The sequence below is a fragment of the Panthera pardus genome, unplaced genomic scaffold (genome assembly GCF_024362965.1).
Source record: "Panthera pardus isolate Hobbes unplaced genomic scaffold, ASM2436296v1 HiC_scaffold_16, whole genome shotgun sequence".
Classification (NCBI taxonomy): domain Eukaryota; kingdom Metazoa; phylum Chordata; class Mammalia; order Carnivora; family Felidae; genus Panthera; species Panthera pardus.
This window is the reverse complement of record NW_026526721.1, coordinates 155,936,694-155,959,818: the sequence shown is the minus strand read 5'-3', so window position 1 is coordinate 155,959,818 and position 23,125 is coordinate 155,936,694. Positions and strand designations below refer to the sequence as shown.

General features: G+C 42.8%; 1 protein-coding gene across 33 annotated transcripts in view; it reads left to right on the top strand.

Moving 5' to 3' along the window:
- Nucleotides 1–8,207: 8,207 nt before the first annotated feature.
- Nucleotides 8,208–23,125, top strand: part of CLASP2 (cytoplasmic linker associated protein 2) — a 180,613-nt gene continuing 165,695 nt past the window's right edge. For 10 of the 33 annotated variants that reach the window (XM_053904101.1, XM_053904103.1, XM_053904095.1 and 7 more), the window contains exons 1-2: nucleotides 8,210–8,575; nucleotides 22,742–22,820. In XM_053904101.1, the coding sequence (XP_053760076.1) occupies nucleotides 8,381–8,575; nucleotides 22,742–22,820 (274 nt within the window). In that variant the 5' untranslated portion in view covers nucleotides 8,210–8,380. Of the gene's footprint in view, nucleotides 8,576–22,741; nucleotides 22,821–23,125 lie in introns of all 33 variants that reach the window. The other 23 variants (XM_053904111.1, XM_053904113.1, XM_053904106.1 and 20 more) reach the window with 4 other exon arrangements.

Below are 23,125 nucleotides of genomic sequence, written 5' to 3'. Positions count from 1 at the left end.
TTGTAGGCACCCTACAAATATGATTTTTAAACGTCACTTCAAATGTAAATGGTTTCAGGCAATTACTGTTCATTTTTCTCAAACACTGGAGGTACCAACCTATAGGCTTATTCACACATCCACAGTAATGGAAATTTGTATTAAAGTTAACATCTGATTATATCCTGTACACATTTTAGATGAACTTCAGTTTATTAAAATGGTGTTTGGGATGTATCACTGTCAAAATAATTATAGGGAGATTTGGGTAGTTCTGACTGTCAGTAACATCGGTAATTTCAGGTTTTCCTGAATGGCTTCTGTTCTCACTGTTTCAAACTTATAACTGAAATTTACTCCTTTTAATACTCTCCCTCCCTCTCTCTCTGCCCCTCTGCCCCTCAATACACATTCTCTCTCTCTCAAAATAAATAAATAAATACCTTACTGCTTTTAACCATTGATTCTATTTCTATTTGAAAATATAATTTTCAATATTTAAAAAGTATTATAAAGATAGTGTGGCAGTCAGCCTCCAAAAGGGTCCCCATCCTTGCCTCTGATGAAGGCTTGGAGCCCTAGTTTAGTACCTTCCCACAATGACTTGTGTGAATCATAAGACAATTGTGTAAATGATGGTGTCTGACTTCTGATTTTAGGTCGTAAAAGACATTGAGACTTTATCTGTGGCCTTGGATCACTCAACCTTGAAGGATGTCTGCTGCTTTGTCATAAAGACAGCCAAGCAGCCCTGTGGAGAAATTCAGGAGACGAGGAACTTTGGCCAACAACCATGTGAAGGAGAGCCTCCAACACAGGTCAAGTCTCCGGATGATGATGCAGCCTGGCTGACATCTTGCGGCGTCATGCAAGAACCTGAGCCAAAACCCTCCAGCTAAGCCAATCTCAAATTCCTGGCCCACCAGAACCTGTAAGATCATAAATATGTGTCATTGTTCTACATCATTAAGATTGGGGCAATTTGTTACTCAGCAATAGGTAACTAATACAGAAAATGAGACAGAAACCAAAGTTTCAAAACACAAATTTTTTAGTACTTTTTTCTTATCAGAAAACTCACCACTAAATGAAATAGGAACATGCCATTTGGAGTAAAACATCCATCACAGGCAACTAGGCAGGAATTGATTTTATGGGAGTTACTGGATAATTTTTCTGTCGTGACATTTTTTTTTAACAGTCTTCTATTTGTTGAGGAATTTATTTTTGCAAATACCAGCTGGGCGGATCCTTGCAGATGGGGCAAGAAATTGCACACTAATGCTGTGGCTCTTGGTGATATTTTCATGGTCTTTTTTTTGTTGTTGTTATGTTTATTTATTTTTGAGAGAGAGACAGGGCGTGCGTGGGGGAAGGGCAGAGAGAGAAGGAGACACAGAATCCCAAGCAGGCTCCAGGCTCTGAGCTGTCAGCACAGAGCCCGAAGTGGGGCTCAAACTCACAAACTGCAAGATCATGACCTGAGCTGAAGTCAGAAGCTTAACTGACTGAGCCACCCAGGCTCCGCAATGGTCTTTTTTACCATGATCTAATCCATCTTTGACACATTTGACAGAAATCCCTGGTAACATCAAAGCACCAAATTTTCCAATCATTCATTGCACATAAAACTGTCTATTTTTCCAGGTTTTTATGGAAAACAAGATACTGACTACCATGGAAAAGTGGTATATTATTTATTTTCCTTTCTGAATACATGCGACAAAACCTTTTCGGGGCTTACAAATTCTGACAAGAACTCCCCCACGTAGGTCCCAAGGAACCAGCTGAACTGGCCTGGCCACAACTACTAAGCTCAGGCTGTCATTTCCTGCCTCTGCATCCAAATTCTTTCTTATCTCTTGGGATTCCTTCTCTGCTTCTCCTTGCTGAAATCATGCTCATACTCCCATTCACCTCATTTGCTCATATATCAAAAAACTTCTCTTAAATCTGCCATATAAGAGTTACCTTTTCCTACCTTGGACTGTACCCTTTTTATGACCATTCCCCACATTTAGCATTGTAACATACGTTTCCGACATTGGGAGTTTGGAGTCGAATTCTAGGAGAATTTAAGTGCCTTCTGGATTTGCGTTATTGTCTATAGAGCTTAAGTCAAATTCTTAAAAATGGTAGGAGACTCGAAGGTATTTCCCAGTTGAAGGGTTACATAAATAAGTCTTTCTGCACCTCAGGGACATAGTGGGAAGTTAGGAAAATTGACGCCATTGGTGGTACAGAGCTGGGCAGAGCCCTCCTGGTAGGCAGGGTCACAGCAAATCCACAACCCTCAGTGCACCTTCTACCCGGTGCCCACTTTAACTCCCAGCCCCCTTCTTCAGCAAAGCATTCCACTCACTGGGAACCCACCTTTGAGTTTTTTACATCAGAAACCAATGAGAAAACATTTACTCACAGAAATAAGTTTACAGCAAGTGGTGCCCAGACAGGTAGGTCTATTTCATCAATTATTAATTTCCAGAGCAATCTATGAATACATATATTCAAATGTATTTGCTACATTTATGAAGCTTTTTCACCTCCTAATGGATTTAATTTGATCTTTACCAAAAAGAAACAAAAAGTCTTTGGTGCTGGTGATGGGATTTGACTTTGCCCTACTTACCAGTTATGAACTTAGCCTGTTGCTGTTTCACAGACTCCTGGGTCAGAGACCAGAAACTTCTTACCCATTGCACAGTAAGTTACAAGAGCTTCATGTTTGCAATGATTCCCCTTCGCCTCTCAAATCTCATGAGGGTTGAGGTTGAGTTACAGGAGAGACCCAGAGGTTGGCAATTCTTCATTTTATAGCAGGCACTAAGCAAGACTGTTCTTTGTCCTGGAGGGAGACATTATTTCATCCCTCAAGGCTGCTTGCTGCAGACATCACCCGGCGCAGTAGCCCAAGTGCAGAGTGGTCAAGGCCTTGCATTGTTGGCATACCCAACAGGACCCGTGGGGCTCATGGAGGAGTATCTCTCCCAATAATCATTGTTAATCCCCTTTATTTAAACAAAACACGGGGGGTGCCTGGGTGGCTCAGTCAGTTAATGGTCCATCTTTGGCTCAGGTCATGATCTCCCAGTTTGTGTGCTGCCTGCTCAGAGCCCGGAGCCTGCTTCGGATTCTGTGTGTCCCTCTCGCTGCCCCTCCCCCACTCGTGCTCTGTCTCTCTCTCTCTCTCTTTCTCAAAAATAAATAAACATTAAAAAAATTTAAATAAATAAATTAATTTAATTAAATAAAATGAAACACTGAAGCTCAGAGACATCAATAGATCACTTTATTTACCCAGCTAATAATATCAGAATATCTGTTCTCTCCTTCTAAATTGGTGCTGCTTTCAATAGACCTGCACCATCTAATATGTAAAATGTTTTATTAATGATTTTAATTTTGATAACAAATTTAAATTATTTGAACCTTAATAAGATATTGTTAAATATTATAAAATTATTCAATATAACCTTTAAAAAGATTGTCACCTATAACCTTATTAAATGTCACTTAAAAATATTACCACATAAGATATTATGAAATGTAATTCGTATATTCTAAATATAACTTCACATTTCTTTTTCCTTTTTAAAATGTGACTACTAGAAAATTTTTAACTGCGTTTATTTTATGATCACACGTATATCATATTTCTAGTGAATAACACTGCAATAGACCATATTTTCCTTTTTGTCCCTTTTTTATTCCTTATTTTCCTTGTAATCCTTTGTTCCTAATCTTTTTTCTCATTTTCATTAGTTATAACATATACATCGCAAATGCACCATGTACTAATCTTAAGTGCACAGCTTGCTGAATTGTTACCTATGCATTCTCTGCTCTAATCACCATTCAGATCAGGAAGCAGAATGTTCCCTCCTACTCGATACCCACTGACTCCCATTCTTTGTGATAACTTCCGTTACCATTGGTAAGTTTTCCCTGTATTAGGACTTCCCATAAATAGAATCCCTGTTTTGTGTCTTGTACTCAGCATAGGGTTTTTGAGACTCATCCTCACTGTTGAATGGACCAGTAGTCTGTTTTCTATTGCTTTGTAGAATTCCACTGTATGGCTATACCACAGTTATCCGGTTGCCAGCTGGTAGACACTTGGGGTGTTTCCAGTACAGGCAATTATGAAGAAAGCTACTCTGAACATTTGTGTACATACTTAACCCCTGAGGAAGGATGTGATCTACATCCAGTGCCCCCTCCCACTCTAGTATTTAACACAGTGCCCTACTTGATGGATTTTTGGTGAAGTATGGTTTCAAACTAGCAGTGATTTGTCTCTTGGCCCTCAAATGGAAAATAAAGTCCAATGTCATAACAAAGTCTGCTCAGAGTTTCCACTATCATCACAAATAGTGAACAAATGGGTCGGGAAGTCAGTCTCCTGTATTTAAATGATCTATTTCAGTCTTGTTGCCAGTTAAAAATAGAGTTGTGCTCCCAGATACATTTTAGTGACTGATTACGAAAGAATGTAGATGTTTCCTACACTGTTTTTTTCCTAAGAGTGCTACCCATTTTCTTCATCTCCTTATCCTTTCCTTTTCTTTTTAACAGTAATTCAGAGAAAGGTAGATCTAAGTGGAAATACTATATAGATATTCAAAGGAAATCTATGTTATACGAGGAATGTTATTATTTTGGTAGTTAATTCCAAAATTTTCTTTTTCATTTTCTTTCCTCTAGGATTATCTATCTGGGAGACAACAGAAGACAGACATCCTAGGTTTTAATCATGGATCTGAAATCATGAGCAAGCCTGGAGATTTAGCTTCTGAGCCTCAGCTTTCTTGTCTCTGAAATGGGGATTCAATACCTTCCATACAGGAGTTCTTGGAGGATTAAAAGACATAAGTCAAGCTGAGCTCTTCAGGCAACAGCCTTTGTGAAGCCCAGTTCTCATTGGACCCAGGCCTTCTTCCTACATGAGCTGCTTTTTGTGTTTCCTGTTGTCTTTCTGATAACTTGGGTATTGGCAGGGATCTGTCTGCCAAGTTTCCTAAACTGTGTACTCAGGCATCTCAGGGTACAGCAGCAAACCCACCTAGAGCAGTCCAGGACAATTTTATTTTATGTTTATTTATTATTTTTGAGAGAGAGACAGGGCACGAGTGGGGGAGGAGCAGAGAGAGGGAGACACAGAATCCAAAGCGGGCTCCAGGCTCTGAGCTGTCAGCACAGAGCTCTATGCGGGGCTTGAGCCCACGAGCTGTGAAAATGATGACCTGAGCCGAAGTGAAGTTGGACGGTTAACCGACTGAGCCACCCAGGCGCCCCCTGGGATATTTTAAATTTTAAAGGGAAACAGTGAAACTTGGCATCTGTCAGACATGGCATGAACTATACTGGCTCCAGGAAGTTTGCAGTTTCAGCATTAAATTATGGTACATTTCTTTCATTGACGTCATATCTTTGCAAGACTGTTTTCTGTGGTTGCTGTGACGAAAAGTAAATGCTACGTGGAAATCTGTGTACAACAGGTAGAAGATAGCAAAATCCCATCTGAATCCAAGGTTTGAGAAATTGCAGTGACCAAGAGGTAAAGATATCTCATTAGTACCTAAGTGGGGTTATTTAAAAATGAAATAAAAATGTATTTTTCTCCATTTTTTTGTGTATTATTTTTCATATGCCTACTAAGGTCTTAGGATATGAATATTCATTAAGTTGTTTGGATCTTACTACATAGTAGGTGGTATTTCTTAGGTATTCCTTTTGGTCTAGGGGTATGTGAAAAAGTGACTGAGATACTAAGTGCTGTGAACTAACTCTGTTCTAAAGATGTTTAACCTAGGATAGGTAACAGTAATACAGAGGAATATGTAGATTTTGTAGTAGGTATGTAATAACAAATGTTACAACAGTCAGACTAAATTTGTAGATAAACTATTCCCCAGGAAACCACTTCTTTAATTAGCTAATTCCTGTGTATCCTCAAATCTCAATTAAAATATAACCTGTTCCAGGAAGCCTTCCCTGATTTGTAACTCTCGTACTCCCATTCTCAGTGCCATCTAGATAAGGAACCTGTCATCTAGGTTTCCAAAAACACATTGCTTATCCCAACATAGCATCCTAGGATCTTTGATTTTTTTTGTCTCTGAGTTTGTGGAGGGTGGAGACCAGATCTAAATGAATTTTGTATCTGTTGAATCTGGCACCGTATTTAGCAGGTAACAAGTGCTCAGAAGGTATTTGTTGATGAACTAATAAAATGTACACAGGTATATATGGGTAATAGTAACCAGTGTTTACTAAGCATTTTACAGGTACTTCCAGGGTTATTCAAATGCCATTGTATTATCTTATAACTTGAAGACGATTTAGTTTTCTTGTTACTTAAAGACCATCTAGTGTGATCTCTGAGTTCAGAAAGGTGAATGGAAGGCTGAGAGCAGCAGTCACTTCTGAACCTGGACTCCAGGGCTCCTACATTTTAACTTTTTCCACACCATGCACTACACCTGGTCACCGGCAAATAGAGTATAAACTTCTTGTGGACAGGATCCTCTTAACGTTCTTCTGCAACCTTCATGAATAGAACCTTTAGGCACCTGAGGAATAGTTACCACAGTTGACTTCATTGCGCTCCAGTTTCAGGGAAATTATAGCACTTGTTGATGAAAGAGACTTTAAAATACAACGTGAAACACAAATATGGAAGAAAAAACCCACAGGAGTCACCTGGGTGGCTCAGTCGGTTAAGCGTCTGAGTCTTGATTTTGGCTCAGGTCACGATCTCTCGGCTTGTGGGATCGAGCCCCTTATCGGGCTCTGCGCTGACAGCACGGAGCCTGCTTGGGATTCTCTCTTTTCCTCTCTCTCTGCCCTCCCCCTCCTGCTTGCTCGCTCTCGGAAAATAAATAAACATTAAAAAAAAAAAAAACAAGAATAGAAGTTAGAGCATGTATTATTATTGTTGTCACTGTTATTATTTTGTTTTTATGAACATTTCAATTATCAACATGACAATTTTCCTTGGATTCATTCACTTGTTCACCTTAAATTTTGAGCCTCCATTATTTGCCAAGCCGCATCCTAGGGAAAACACAAATTATCTTGGAGCTTTTTGTGTACTACCCAGATATTACACAAATAATTACTAAATTGTGGTTGGAAGTGACTGGCAGGAAGATAAATACATTGTGCATTGAGAATATATTAGGGACCGCTGCACACTCACTAAAACGGCTCAAATCAATAACCCTTACCTTACTAAATATCGTGGAGAATGTGCAGCGATTGGAACTTCAAGCGCTGCCGGTGAGAGTGTAATGTGGTCCAGCCACTTTGGACAACGGTGAAGTACATACTTCTCCGAAAGCCTAGTGATTCCAGTCCTCGGTATTTACCCGAGAGAAACGAAAACACGCGTCCACACAACGACTTGCACAGAACTGCTGATGGTTATAGCCGCTGTCTTCATAATCATTCAAAAGCTGCAAATACCTGTAGTGAACGGGTCCACAATTGTACTGCTTCCATACGGTGGACTACTACTGTGCATAAGGAGGGCCTACGGGCACACCAGCGGTCCTGGGTGAGACTCAAGACATCGTGCTAAGAGAAGGAAGGCTGGCTCAAACGAGTACAGGGGATGCGAAGTTGTGTGACGTCAAAGGACGGGTAAAACTACGGTAAAGTGATAGAAACCGGATGAGAATTGCCTGGGAGTGCAGGGATGGAAGGGCGCTATTCTCTGCCGGTGCTGCGGTTACCCTGGTGGCTGAATCCGCCAAAACTCATGGGCGGCACACTTCAAATAGGTGTATTTTATTCCATGTAAATTAAACCGGAGTTAAAAACAAACAAACAAACAAACTACACGGTGACCCAACCGATGCAGGTGGCTGGGAGCAGGGGTCACGGTGCTTTTTTAAGAGGAAGTGCGCCGGACCGGGAAGGGGGCTTTCCAAGGGCCAGGAACTTTCCCCGGCGTTGATTTCCAGAAGCGACCTCTGTTTTACAGGCGGGGACGAAGATGCCGCGGCCGCCGGGCCACGGCCAGCCTCCAGGGAGAGGCCGAGCCGGGCCGGGCCGGGCCCCCAGCTCCCGCCGGGGGCCCCGCTACCCGCGGCAGGGCCGGCGGGAGCCGCCGCGGCGAAGTCGCGGGCGGGGGAGGCGGGCGCTCGCCGGCGTCGCGCCGACGTCACGCGCGTGCTGACGTAGCCGGCGGCCGCGGCCTCTAAAGCGGGCTGGGTGGCGGGGGGCGCCGAGTTTGACTAGTTTGGGGGCCGCCCGGCGCCTGGCGCTGCTCCCGCGGCCCGCCGCGCCCCCGCGAGCCGCGCGTCGGCCGGCCCGTGGCGGCGGGGAGCCGCATCGGCGGCGGGGCGGCGCTCGGCGCAACTTGGTCCCCCGCGGGCGGGCGGCCGGGCGGGCGGCCATGGAGCCCCGCGGCATGGAGTACTTCAGCGCCCAGGTGCAGCAGAAGGACGTCGGCGGCCGCCTGCAGGTCGGCCAGGAGCTGCTGCTCCATCTGGGCGCCCCCGGCGCCATCCCGGACCTGGAGGAGGACCTGGGCCGCCTGGGCAAGACGATCGACGCGCTCACCGGCTGGGTGGGCTCGAGCAACTACCGGGTAAGCGGCGGCGGCGGCGGCGCGGCGGGGCCGGGCACGCCCTCCCGGGCCGGCCCTTTAATCCCGGACGTGCGCGTCCCGCCGGGCGAGCCCCCCGGGGTGCGCCTGGCGCCTCCGAACCGCCCCGGGAACGGGAAGGGAAGCCTGTGGGCTCGGGGGTCGGCGAGGGGGGGGGCGGGGGGTCCCTGGGCGCGCCCCCGAGCCGGGGGCTTCGTTCCCACCGCGACCGAGTTTTCCCCCGGTTGTGAAGAGTGACAAATTCAGCGATTCCGCGACTCGATGCGGAGTTACTTGGCGTCAGGACACAGCGTTTCGCCTCCTGTTTCAAACTCATTGGTGATTTGCATACACAAAGCGCTCGAAGACTTTTTGCATTTGTACGTCCCTGTGTCACCGCTACTTGGAGACGGAGGACATTGGGATACGATATTTTTAAGTTCAAAAGAGTGTGTTAAATCAATCTCCCTTATTTAGTGATTGTTTAGCCTGCTTAATCTTGTTTCTTTTCTTTATTGCTTTTTTTTTAAAATAAATTTTGAGCCTGCAAGGTTGTGCTCTTTGTCTCTAAAAGCATCTTTAGAGCTTAATCAGGTGCCTGATTAAGTTTACTGTTAAGTCTAATACAAAGATGCTGACCCCAGGGCATTAGGTGTTTGTTTTTCATTTATTGTGGACGGAAAGCAGTTAAATGCTGTTAACTCCTTTTACCGTAGTTGAGGGCCGACTCGGATTCGAAACCTGTGTCTCAGCAGGTTAGCTGATGCCGAGAAAAAATTATACAAGCAGGAATGAGTGTTTTTGAAGAGCTGGTAGGAGGTGGGCTGTAATGTAGCCACGTTGAGAGACCAGGTAATTCTGTAATGAGCCCGTACCGTAGTTTTTAGCAGTTATTTTTCTTTCGAGTCTTCTGGTGGCAGTGTTGCTTTAAAATGCGAGTTCAACTCTGGACGCAGTGATTCTCCTAAGTAATTTATACTTACAACCCTGCAAATAGGCTATACTTTGAAAGCTTTATTCTCATAGAGTAGAAAGACAGACTCCACTCCTGTGCAGATTTAATGGTGAAGCTTAAACATGAGTTTTGGAAGGGGTTGACTTTTACAAGGATAATAAGCCGTTTGAGAATTAACCAGTTTGATGCTCTGTTGCATACTAGCTCGTCATTCTTTTGTAGAACTTCAGGAAAAGTTAACATTTGATATATCAGTACCATTTGGGAGAAACCACCTAACTTGACTCACCGTGTCAAGGCATATACCCACTCAAGAGAATTGATTTCATGTTGTAACATAGGCTCTTGCAGAAACAGTCAGCTCTTTGGCAGGGCTTGCTTCTTCCCTTCCCAGCGAAGGGTGTCACCTACGCAGACCGCGGTGGGTTGGCTTTGGGCCCTTTCACCCCTCAGATGTACCATCTTCCACAGTAGCCCGATTTTTCTTTAGTGTCTTTATGCACTAGCTGTGTTTTCCTTTCAGCTGGTCCATAAGAACTAGAATGTATCCAGGATCTGACGCAGGCTCTCATCTCTTCACCATTCTGTCCATGCTCCTTACTAGATGCTGTAGCTTGAGACAGTTTCCACAATCAGAAGATAACTGCCACAGGCTTCCACGACCTTAGCCACACACTCCCTTGTAGCTACGCCCATACATTCTGCCATCTGCTCTGTTACGTGAAAGAAGGGTCTTTCTCGCTTCCGTGGTCTCTTGCCTCCTTAAGGACATCAATTCATCAATTCTCCTTTCTCCTTCCCGAATCCTTAGTTCTCTTCTTTCTACTGAATGCTGCATTGTTAGAGGGCATTGGGCTTTGTTTCTTATTTGAGTTTTATAAAGTAAGTTACCAAACTAGGTCGTCATTTTTTACCCAAGATACAATAAAACCTATTTGACTCTTTTGAAAAAAAGCGTATCGTGGAATTTTTTGAACCTACACACAAATAGAGAATTGTATTTAAATTTCAAATTATGCTGAGCAAGTTCTAATTTTCTTCAGATTTGATAGTACTTTACAGTTCGTCTTAACAGCCATCATGACTTCCATAAATTTGAGTGATGTGCTGTATCCTGGGTGGTGGTCTAGATCCTGAGGATCCCGCTATGAGGAAAACTGGCAAAGCTCATTCATTTAACTTCATTTGGATATTTATTGAGGACCAACTACAAACAGGCACTCTTCAGGCACTTCAGATACAGTAGTGGAGAAAGAAATGCTTTCCTCTGTGGACTTAGGTTCTAGTGGAGGCAGGGAACAAACAAGGTAAGTAAAATCTACAGTATGCTAGATGGTGGTAAGTGCTTCAGAGAAAACAGCAGGAAGGGAATAGTGTTGGGCAGGATGAAGGTGTTGGAATTTTTTTTTTTTTCAATATATGAAATTTATTGTCAAATTGCTTTCAAGTGTTGGAATTTTAAATTTTTTTTTTTTTTAACGTTTATTTATTTTTGAGACAGAGAGAGACAGAGCATGAACGGGGGAGGGTCACAGAGAGACGGAGACACAGAATCTGAAACAGGCTCCGGGCTCTGAGCTGTCAGCACAGAGCCCGACGCGGGGCTCGAACCCACGGACTGTGAGATCATGACCTGAGCTGAAGTCGGACGCTTAACCGACTGAGCCACCCAGGCGCCCCTCAAGTGTTGGAATTTTAAATAGATGGTCATTGGGGCACATGGGTGGCTCAGCTGGTTGAGTGTTTGGCTCAGGTTACCATCTCATGAGTTTGAACTCTGCGTTGGGCTCTGTGCTGACAGCTCAGAGCCTGGAGCCTGCTTCGGATTCTGTGTCTCCCTCTCTGCCCCTCCCCTGATCGTACTCTGTTTTTGTCTGTCTCAAAAATAAAGAAACATTAAAAAAAAAACAAAAAAACCCACATGGGAAAGTCAGATCCTTGCCCTTATGGAGATCCCACTAGAAAGAGAAAGGCAGAAGGGGGGGGTACCTGGGTGGCTCAGTCGGTTGAGCATCTGACTTCGGCTCAGGTCATGATCTCGCGGTCTGTGAGTTTGAGCCCCACGTCGGGTTCTCTGCTGACAGCTCGGAGCCTGGAGCCTGCTTCGGGTTCTTTGTCTCCCTCTGTCTCTGCCCCTCCCCTGCTCATGCTGTCTCTCTCTGTCTCAAAAATAAATAAAACATAAAAAAAAAAAAAGGCAGAAGGGTATACAATGTAGATAACGTCAGGTAACAAGTGATTGCAATCAACTGATGTGGATGGAATGAGGCTAAGATGAGACTAGTTGGGGGTAGTCGAGAAAGTGAGGTGAAAATTGCGTACAGACATGAAATAAATGTAGGAGTGAAGAATGGTTTAGACAGAGGAAACTGCAAATGTGTAGGCCCTAGTTCTGCGAGGAAGATAAAGAAGGACAACATGGCTAGAGTTTACAAGCGAGAGGTGTTAAGAAAGATGAAATTGAGGCGGCAGGTGGAAAGGGCCCTGTAGGGTTACTCTAAGTCAGTGGAGGGGTGGCTTCCTTGCCGCGCGTGGGCTGTAGAGGCGCACCAGAAGAAGCAAGGAGGCGGCTGAGACTGGTTGGTGGCACAGCGGTGTTGGAAAGGGGAGGATTTTGAGATGCAGTTTGGGGACAGAGCCAGTGGGACCTCCTTTGTGTCCAGAAAGAATTAAGCGTCATTGCCTTTCTTTTTTTTTTTTTTTTTAATTTTAATGTTTATTTATTTTTGAGACAGAGAGAGACAGAGCATGAACAGGGGAGGGGCAGAGAGAGAGGGAGACACAGAATCTGAAACAGGCTCCAGGCTCTGAGCGGTCAGCACAGAGCCTGACGCGGGGCTCGAACTCACGGACCGTGAGATCATGACCTGAGCCGAAGTCGGATGCTTAACCGACCGAGCCACCCAGGCGCCCCGCGTCATTGCCTTTCTTGAGCACCCGTCATACACTTGGTGAATTGGTCGAGGGGTACTTGAACCTAGGGAAGGTTAAGGTTTTCCTCCTCCTTTTCTGCCTTTCTGTAACCTGACTCTTGAGTATCCTATCATTTGTCAGCTCTACTTTTTTGTATTGTTTATCTGCAACTATAACAGTAAGTTGACCCTAAAACATGGAGAAATAAATAGCATTTATATCATAACTATGTAGTGCTCAGCTAAGTAATGTGCTAAGATTTCAAGTATTTTCAGAATCCGAAACCACAGCCCCTTTGCCGTTTGAAGGATACTTTCCAATATCAGCCTCACCTTGATTGTATTTCTTATAAACTATCAATTTCTTAAAACATACCATTTCTTAGGTTGCTTAAATAAAAGTTGAGATCTAGCTATTTATATATGGATCTTGCCTGTTCTTTTTACTTAAAGAATGTCCAGGTTTTTTATTTTTTTTACTGTAACTGTCCTTTTATGTTGTCACCTTGTGTATGTGCATGAAAGTTGAGTAAGGCAGTGATTCTGAACCCATGAGATTCAGTGCCCTCTTTTAATGTCTCCCTTATAATCCTGAAATAAAATTTATACGTAATACCTAGTACACATAATTTTTCAAAGTCCCAATAATGTCCTAACCGTACTAAAAGAGGAAAATTCTATGTAATTTGTGATGAGATAAAGTAGATGTCGATCGGGAAGTGTCCCAGCCTGACGACCCATGAAGACATAAAGGTAGTTAGGTGGCTGTACCAATGCATATTCTTGCTGTAAATGCTGCCACACAGTTCAGGTGTGTGGTTGCTGGTGATTCAGACTTGACAAGTGGCATTACTGTTGCTGATGGTGATCTTCTGGAACTCCAAATCCCGAACCTTATTTTCCTTGAGTATTCCGTCTTAAAGAGTTTGATCACTCCAATCCAGATATCTGACATTCGTTCTTAATTCTCTTCTCCCTCTTCACACTTATTTCATGGTCCTCATTTGATAAAGTGCAGTTCTGGTTAATTGAACTCTGCGTATCCCACATCTGTACCAGTGCAACTGAAGGTAGATGGAGAAAAACACAAAACCTCTAACTGATTTCACTTAAAATTTAAAAAATTTTTTTAGATGTTTATGTATTTTGAGACAGAGTGAGCAAGCAGGGGAGGGGCAGAGAGAGAGGGAGACAGAGAATCCCAAGCAGGCTCCGCAGAGCTTGATGCAGGGGCTCGATCTCACAAACTGTGAGATCATGACCTGAGCCAAACTCGAACACTTAGCCAACTGAGCCACCCGCAGCCCTCAGTTTTGTGACTTTAAAACACCTTAAAATTTAAGCTTGGTCTTAGCTCCAAATTTGATTTTTAGAGTTTCTGTTTTTTTACCTGTTAAAAAATGTTATTTTGCTTTCATATTTGTAACATTTTATTGTTATGCTTTTGTATTTATATATTTAATATATGTTTATATTTTTGCTTTCTGATATATTGAAATGAAATGGCATTTTGTGTATTACTTTTTATGGCCAGCCTACTTATAATTCAGAACATTTTTTTTTCTGCAATTTGTGGATTCTTTTAGGTTTTCTGTACATATGGTAGTCCCTTCTCATCCATGAGGAATCTGTTTCCAAGACTCCCAGCAGATGCCAGAAACGGCAGCTAGAACCTGTATCTACTGTGTTTTTCCATGTAAATACATGTCTATGGTAAAGTTTAATTTATGTTAGGCACCATAAAAGATTAACATTAATAATAAAACAGAACATTTATAACAACATAATACAATAAAAGTTACGTGAATGTGGTCTCTCTTAAAATCTCCTTGTACCGTACTCTCCCTTCCTGTGATGATGTGCGATAATAAAGTGATGAGATGAAGGGAGGTTAATGATGTGGGCGTTGTAATCGTGTGGCATTGTGTTAGGCTACTGTTGACCTTCTGATGAGAATTATCTGCTTCCAAATCACAGCCGACCTTGGGTAACTGAGGCTATAGAAAGCGAAACTGGGGATGAGTAGGGACTACTGTAAAATCCAGACCATAATGATAGTTTTGCTGCTTCTTTCCATTTATTTAGTTTTGCTTGGTTTGGGTGCATTTGGCTAAGACTCTTAGGATGAGGTTGAGTGAAAGAGTGTGGGCCTTGAATTGTCCTTTGTTTCAAGAACAATTTCACCGTGAGCAATCACACTTACTGTAATTTTTAACTTTTAGCTATGAAGGATTTTTAACATATCTAAAGGTAGACAGAATAAATAGACCCACCCACAACACCAGTCCATGGCTAATTATGCTCGTTACTTTGTCATCAATCACAGATACAGTGTTTCGTCAATAAGACTTTCTAGTTAGTGTCTCAAAGATAAGTGTTCTTGAAAAAAAATTGTTACCATAACCTCACTACCATTAACACATGTAAAAAGCTAATTCCTTGGTATTAAATATGCAGGGTCAAATTTCTAATTTTCAAAAACATCATACGGGGCGCCTGGGTGGCTCAGTCTGTTGAGCATGTGACTTTGGCTCAGGTCATATTCTCACATTTTGTGGGTTTGAGCCCCACGTCACGCTGTGTGCTGACAGCTCGGGGACTGGAGCCTGCTTCGGATTCTGTGTCTCCCTCTGTCTCTGCCCCTCCCCCATTTATGCTCTGTCTCTCTCTGTCTCAAAAGTAAATAAACATTAAAAAAAAAAAGTCATACAAATTTTTAAATTCGTTATTATAAGAAAAACCAGGATCCAAATAAGATTTCCACATCATGTTTAATACATTAGTTTCCTGTTGCTGCTGTAACAAATTACTACACATTTAGTAGCCTAAAGCAACATATAGTACATTCATTTTCTTAGAGTTTTGAAGGTGAGAGGTACGGAATGGATTTTATTGGGATAAAAATCAAGGTTTCAGCAAGACTGTATTCTTCTGGAGAACTTAGAGGAGAGAGTTTTCCAGATTCTGGAAATTGCATGCCATTTCGTAGCTTATGGCCCCTTCTTCCATCTTCAAAGCCAGCAGTATAGCACCTTCAAATCTTTGTGGGTTTTTTTAATTATTTTTTAAAAATGTTCTTATTTTTGAGAGACAGAGCAGGAGTGGTGGAGGGGCAGAGAGAGAGGGAGACCCAGAATCCGAAGCCGGCTCCAGGCTCCGAGCTGTCAGCACAGAGCCTGACGTGGGGCACGAACCCACGGACTGTGACATCGTGACCTGAGCTGAAGTCGGACACTCGACCGACTGAGCCACCCAGGCGCCCCCGAAATAAAGAATTCTCAAAAGCCAACAATAAGAAAATGAACAATCCGATTTTTACAATGAGCAAAAGATCTTAACAGATACCTCAGTGCTGAGCCACCCTGGGGCCCTGCACCTTCAGATCTTTCTGACTGCCGGTTTTGTACCCACATCTCTGCTTAACCTCCCGCCTCTCTCTCGTGTGGGATCTTGTGATATATTGGGCCCAGGATAATCCAGAGTAATTTTCCCGTTTTAAGATCTTTACCACACCTTTAAAGTTCTTTTTACCGCGTAAGGTCCTGGAGGTTAGGATGTGAACACCTTTGGGAGGCCATCCCTCAGTTAACGTGTTTATTAAGTCTCTGAGTTTGTTTCTACCTCTGTTAAAAATTCTTTTTCAAGATTCTTTTAAAAAATTCTTGGACTTTATTTGTGGAGTTTCACACAGTTGTGATTTTGCTGATTTCAGTCCTGTAGTGTTAGTTCCTCTGTATTTTACTATAACTTGGTAGTTGGACCTAAAGCTTGATCAGTTTCAACCTTTCTTTTTCTTCCCCCTCAGGAGGCACATAATGTCGAGAAGGCACATAAGGTCTGCCAGTATCTTTTTATGATGTTAACAATCATCAATGTTCGGTGCTTAGATCTCTTCACTCGTTAGGGCTTGTACAGTGATATTCTAATTGTCATTCTGTCTCCTATTAACTAGGATGCTTTGTACAGAGAAACTTCCCATTTAGTCCTTTTTTAAAAAACGTTTATTTAGTTATTTTGAGGGGAGGTGGAAGGCGGAGGGGGAGGAAGGGAGAGAGAGTCCTAGGCAGGCTCCACGTTCAGCACAGAGCCTCACGCAGATCTCATGACCGTGAGGTCATAATCTGAGCAGAATCGAGTCTGATGTTTAACCCACTGAGCCACCCAGGCGCCCGCCCCGGCCTCCACTTCTATTTCATTGGCATAGTTTGTAATAGAAAGGCGGGCATCCCTGATTTTGTTGTGCTTTGCTTTACTGTGCAAGCTGAAGGTTTGCGGTGACCGGGCATGAAACGTGTCTACTGCTGCCATTTTCCCAGTGGCACTTGGTCACTTTGTTATCTGTGTATCACATTTTGGTAAATCCTGGCAATATTTCAGACTTTTCTGGTTACAGTATGTCATGATGGTCTGTGGTCAGTACGTTCAGATGTTACAATTGCTCTATCGTAATTGTTAGGGAGCACCACGAACCACGTCCATCTGAGAAGGCCAACTCAGTCTCTACACGCAGTGGTGCTGACTGCTCCACTGAGCAGCTGCTCCCCGTCTCTCTCCTTCCCCCCAGACCTCCCTGTTCCTGGACACACAGCCGTGTTGAAATGAGGCCAATTAATAGCTCCACAACGGCTTCTACGTGTTCAAGTGAAAGAAGGCGTTGCGTGGGTCTGACACTGAATCCAAAGCTAGCGGTGATTAAGCTCAGGAAGGCAAGTCAAAAGCCAAGACAGGCCAGAAGCTAGGCCTCTTGTGGCACGCGGCCAACTTGGGACTGCAAAGGAAAGGTGCTCGAAGGAAACGGAGCATGAATGGTAAGAAAGCAGAACGGCTTCATGGCCGATCTGGACCTAGTTTCGGTGGTCTGGACAGGAGACCAGAGCAGCCACAACGCTCCCTTAAGCCAAAGCCTCATCCGGAGCGGGGCCCTAACTCTCTTCAATTCCGTGAAGCCCGAGATTGGTGAGGAAGCCACGGAAGTTGGCTCGTGAAGTTGAAGGAAGGGAGCCGTCTCCGTCACCTACAGGTAGCAAGGTAGCACAGGCAGCACGGGAGTCCCAAAGCGTTCCTCAGAGGACCCAGCTGGGGCGACCCCCGAAGGTAGCTGCCTAAACAGTGGATTTCCAGTATAGACGGAGCAGCCTTGCATCAGGAAGGAGACGCCTCCTAGGACTTTGACGGCTGCAGAGGAGAAATCGGTGCCTGGCTTCGGAGGACAGGGTGACTCTCTTGTTCGGGCTAATGTAGCTGGTGACTTTGAGTCGAGGCCAGTGCTCGCATCATTGTGAATATCCTGAGACCCTTAAGCGTTGTGTTAAATCCACTCTCCTTGTGCTCTGTAAGCGAAACAGCAACGCCGGAAGGACAGCCCATCTGTTTACACGGTTTCCTGAATATTTGAAGCCACTGCTGAGAACTATTGAAGGAAAAAAGATTCCTTTCAAAATATTATGGATCATGACAATGCACCGGTACCCAAGAGCTACAATGGAGCTGTGCAGTAAGAATTAATGTTGGCCTGCTAACACCATATCCGTGCTACAGCCCATGGATCAAGGAGTAATTTTAAAGTCTTATTTAAGAAATACATATTACAAGGTTGTAGCTGCCATAGGTAGTGATTCCTGTGATGGAGCGGGGCAGAATAAATTGAACAAACCTGGAAAAGATTCGCCATTCTAGATGCCATTAAGAACATTCGTGATTCCTGGAAAGAGGTCAGACTATCGACATAAACAGGAGTTTGGAAGAAACTGATGACTTTCAGGGGTTCAGTGGAGAAAGTAACCTCAGATGTGGTAGAGACAGCAGCAGAACTAGAATTAGAAGTGGAGCTTTCACTGTGCAGAAACTTTTTATTTAGCTGTAGTCCCAATAGCTTCTTTGCTTTTATTTCCCTTGCCTCAGGAGACCTACCTAGAAAGTTGCTACGGCCAATGTCAAAGAAGTTACTGCCTGTGTTCCGTTGTAGGATTTTTATGGTTTCAGACCTCATATTTAGGTCTTTGATCCATTTTGAACTTATTTTTGTGTAAGGTATAAGAAAGTGGTCCAGTTTCATTCTTTTGCACGTTCTTGTCCCGTCTTCCCAACACCATTTGTTGAAGAAACTGTCCTTTTCCCACAGGATATTCTGATGGGTTAAAGAGGTGATTGGGATTAAGGAGTGCACTTGTTGTGATGAGCACAGGGCGATGTAAGTGTGGAATTAGTAAGTATGTTGTACATCTGAAATTCCCACAACACTGTATGTTAACTGGAATTAAAATAAAAACCTTAAAAAAAATGGAGCTTGAAGTCGGGACTGACTTTGCAGTCTCCGGATAAAACTTGAACAAATGAGGAGTTGCTTCTGATGGATGAGCCAAAAAAAAAGCTTTTCTCGGGACGAGATCTATTCCTGCTGAAGATGCTGCGAAGATTGTTGAAATGACAGCAAACGTTTAAAATATTGCATATTTTGAGCAGCTGATGAGCAGCATCAGGGTTGGAGAACATCAACTCCAATTTTGAAAGAAGTTCTGTGGGTAAAATGCTGTCAAACAACATCACATGCTGCAGAGAAATCATTCGTGAAAGGAAGAGCCAGTTGTGGCACACTTCACTGTTGTCTTACTTTAAGAAACTGCCACAGCCTCCCCAAGCCTTCAGCAGTCACTCCCCGGCTCGGTCGGTAGCCATCAACCACCCTCCCCCAGCCAAAAGAGTACAACCTGCTGAGAGCTCAGATAATGGTTAACGTTTTTTTAGCAATGAAGTATTTTTTAATTAAAGTGTGTACTTTTTAGAGCCATGATGCTATCGCATGCTTAATAGAGCTCAGTCCAGGGTAAACATGACTTTTATATGCTCTGGGAAATGGAGAAATTCACTTGACTCACTTTGTTGCAGTATTCCCTTTGTTGCAGTGGTCTGGAACAGAATCCACAATATTTCTGAGGTACACCTGTAATTTATAGGATTCTTTCCTTTTGTTTACTAATTGTCAGAATACTGGGGTGGCCTTCTAGCATCCTCCAATATCGGCCACATAGTTCTCGTCGTTACGAATTCTCGTATTTAAGCACATCTGATGTTTCAAGATGGTGCGCTTATTATCCTTATTAACATTCAAACTGTCCTATCTTGGCACGACCCTAGTAACCTCTGATAGTATCTTTGCTGTCTGGCATCGTGAGATGTCCTGTTTCCTGCTCCTGCCCTGGGATCAGCCGCTTCTCCAAGAAGCTCTTGTTCTTTTTAGTGGGAACGAGTATGTGGAAAATGCAGTGTGAGTGCCAGTGGGACTCATTGTTCTTGTCGATGAATAGGGTTCGGTTTTATTTTAGTTTTAAAGAAAAATACACCAGGAGTTTATAGTGATTCTAATTCAGATTCCGGACTGCAGTCTTTCCTATTTCTGTATGTCTTCTATCTCCTTCAGCCAACAAGATTTCTAAAAGCATTGAAGTTTCTTTTTTGCAGAGTTGTTGTTGTGTTTAGTGTTTATCCCCCTGGAGAGAGATCATCAAATTGCTGTGCTTGAAAATCTGTGTGCTTATAATAATAATTCGGTATACATTTAGGTTCACTTATTTTCAGTGAAACTAGTTATTGCTACAAATAAGGTGTGTTCACAATAGTCTTGGTTTCTTTCTCTATTACTTATAGCCTATTCCTAATGATTAATTTTTTTCCTGATTGGTTTTTCATGGTTGTTATTTTTAATAAACATTTCTAAGTAACTGTGTCTATTCATAGCCCTCTTTGTGTATATACACATTGCCCCAACTTGCTTTTTTCACTTAACAGTATATCATGGAGGTTACTGCACAGCAGAATTAGGAGAGTAGTCATTTTTATTTTTAAAGTGTTACAGTACCCTAGAGTGTGGATGTACCATAATTTATTGACTCTGTCTCATATTGATGAATGTTTGGATAGTTTCCGGTCTCTTGCAATGAATAATGTCTGCATGTTTTTAATAATTTTGCTAGTGTATCTTAGGGATAGATCTTTTTAAGTGAGATCTTACCAAGTGTGCTTGTCTTTCCTGCTGATTTGAGATACTGCTTTTATCATCTGTAAAGTCTGTTAAGTCTGTGAGTCTATTTGTAGATTTTCAACTATGTTTTAACAGTTTTATTGATATAGCTTACATACTATACAATTTATTTATTTGAAGTGTACAATTCATCGATTCCGGACATTCTTGACGTTTCTTATAAGTTTAATCGTATGACATTTGGCCATTTGTGACTTCTTTTCACTTATAATGTTTTCAGGGTTCATTCATGTTCAGCATGTACCAGTCAGTCCTATTTATGGCCAAACTTTTTTTTTTTTTTCCCCCTGAGTTGGAGGAAAAGGAGGACGAGGAGAAGAGAGAGAATCTGAAGCAGGCTCCACCCCCAGCGTGGAGCCCATGGTGGGTCTCGATCTCACGAATCATGAGATCGTGACCTGAGCCGAACTCAAGTCTGACACTTAACCACCTGAGCCACCCAGGCACCCCTGGCCACATTTTTAATTGAGCGTATGCCACATTTTCTGTGTCTGTTCGTCAGTTGATGGACATGTGGGCCCCTGTGCCTTTTAGCTATTGCAAATAATGCTGTAGTGAACATTGGCATACGAGTATCCGTGTCCTGCTTTGGATACAGACCCAGGAGTGGGGTAAATTGTTAGGTGCTCAGTGTTCAACACCCTACACTTTAGTCCTTCCCTTTTTTTCCTGTGCTTCGTGGAGGGTTTTTCTCCGTGTTTTCTCCTCCAGTGATTAAGTGCTCTTGCTTCCTAGGCTGTTCTTGCGAGCCTGGTTGTGGGGAGTGGCGGTGTTCTTGGGTTTTCTGGTCCAGCTTCAGCCTTACGAGCCCTTTGTCCCTGAGTCTAGGGGATGAGGCTTTATTAGAGATCCTGCCCCTCCTCAGCTGGAGACCTTTAAACATTTGAGCCCGGGGTGATTTTCTGCTTCTCCCTCAGAGGTCTGAGGTCTGTCTCCCTTTTTTTCTTTTCTCTTCACTCAGTAGCAGTGAGTTTTTACCTGTGTCCTGGGGTGACAGTATTTGTCTTTCTCTCAGCGGCTTCATACCTTTGTTTCTTACAAACGGTACGGGAAAGGAAAAGTCTGTGACTTTCCTGCAGAGATAGCTGCTGTCTTCTTCTGAGACCCGGACAACCAAGAGATAGATCCCTTTTCCAGTCATAGTGTCCGGTGGAGGTTTGTGGAGAAAAAGTCTGCAAATGGGGTCCCTCCTTTTGTGTCGGTGGCTGCGAGGATTACACATTTGCACGCTGGCCCACGTTCGGCTATTAACAATGAGCTACGTACAGCGGAACGCTGAGCCCGCTTGTCCTACGGCTTGGCTTTCCTTCTGTCTTTTGCCACATGTGACCTACTGCTCACGTCCCATCTCCCCTTGGGGGCATCTGTCTTTCCTTAAGTTTCAGGCGAGGTGATTATCCTACAACTTCAGCTTTCTGATGAATTTAAGAGTAATTGTAGATCTGCAGATTATTTTTTTTCTTGTAAAGTGGGAGTGGTATTTTTCCTAGAGTCTCCATCCGAGATAAAAGCTGGAGTTCCTCTGTAATTAAAGGCGCTCTTAGTTTTTAACTTGCATTTGGGAAACATTTCAACATTACAGGAAGAAAGTTGGAAGTATAGTCAGTGACCTTTACACCCTTCACCCATTTTACCAGTTATTAACATTTTGCCTTTATCTTCCTGCATATTTATACATTAGTAGGAGTAGTAGCATTTATTGAACCATTTGAGAGTAGAGGGCCCTAACCTCATGACTGTTTACCCCTGAATACTTCAATCTCCTTATTTTTTTGGATTTTTTAAAAAAAAATTTTAATATGAAATTTATTGTTGAATTGGTTTCCATAACTCCTTATGTTCTTAAAAAAAAAAAAAAAAAAACTTGGTAATAGGGACGCCTGGGTGGCTCAGTCGGTTAAGCATCACACTTAGGCTCAGGTCATGATCTCACGGTTCGTGAGTTCAAGCCCCACACCCAGCTCTTTACTGACCGCTTTGAGCCTGGAGCCAGCTTTGGATTCTGTGTCTCCCTCTCTCTACCCCTCCCACCCCTGCACACATTCATTCATTCATTCTCTCCCTATCTCTCTCTCTCTCTCTCTCTCTCTCTCTCTCACTCTCTCAAAAATAAATAAACATTAAAAAATACAAAAAAATAAAATGTATCTTAGAAAAAACAAAAACTTGGCAATATATGAAGATCTTTATATGTCAGTGATTATATATTGATACTAAAGAATGTTTTGGTAGTTTGTATTCATTAAAATTTTTTCTGTCTGTAGGTATCATTAATGGGATTGGAAATTTTAAGTGCCTTTGTGGACAGATTATCAACACGATTTAAGTCCTATGTAGTAATGGGTAAGTTAACTTTATTTAAAAATCGTTGTAGGTGTTGACATACTGGCATTTTTTTCTCATGGTTTTTAACACAATTGGTTCTCTGTGAATGGAAAAAAGTAATTTTCTACAGCCCAGAGATCTACTACGTAGTATTTTAGTTTGCCTAGACATAAAACATTTTAAGCCTATTAAAATAATTCTATTTCCTCTGAGACAAATAAAACCAAAAAAAGCAAAAGACGTATTAAATATTCTGCTAATAGGTTTTTACTTCATAGCTTAAAAACTTCTACTGTTAACTTTTACTTTTTTTAACATTAAAA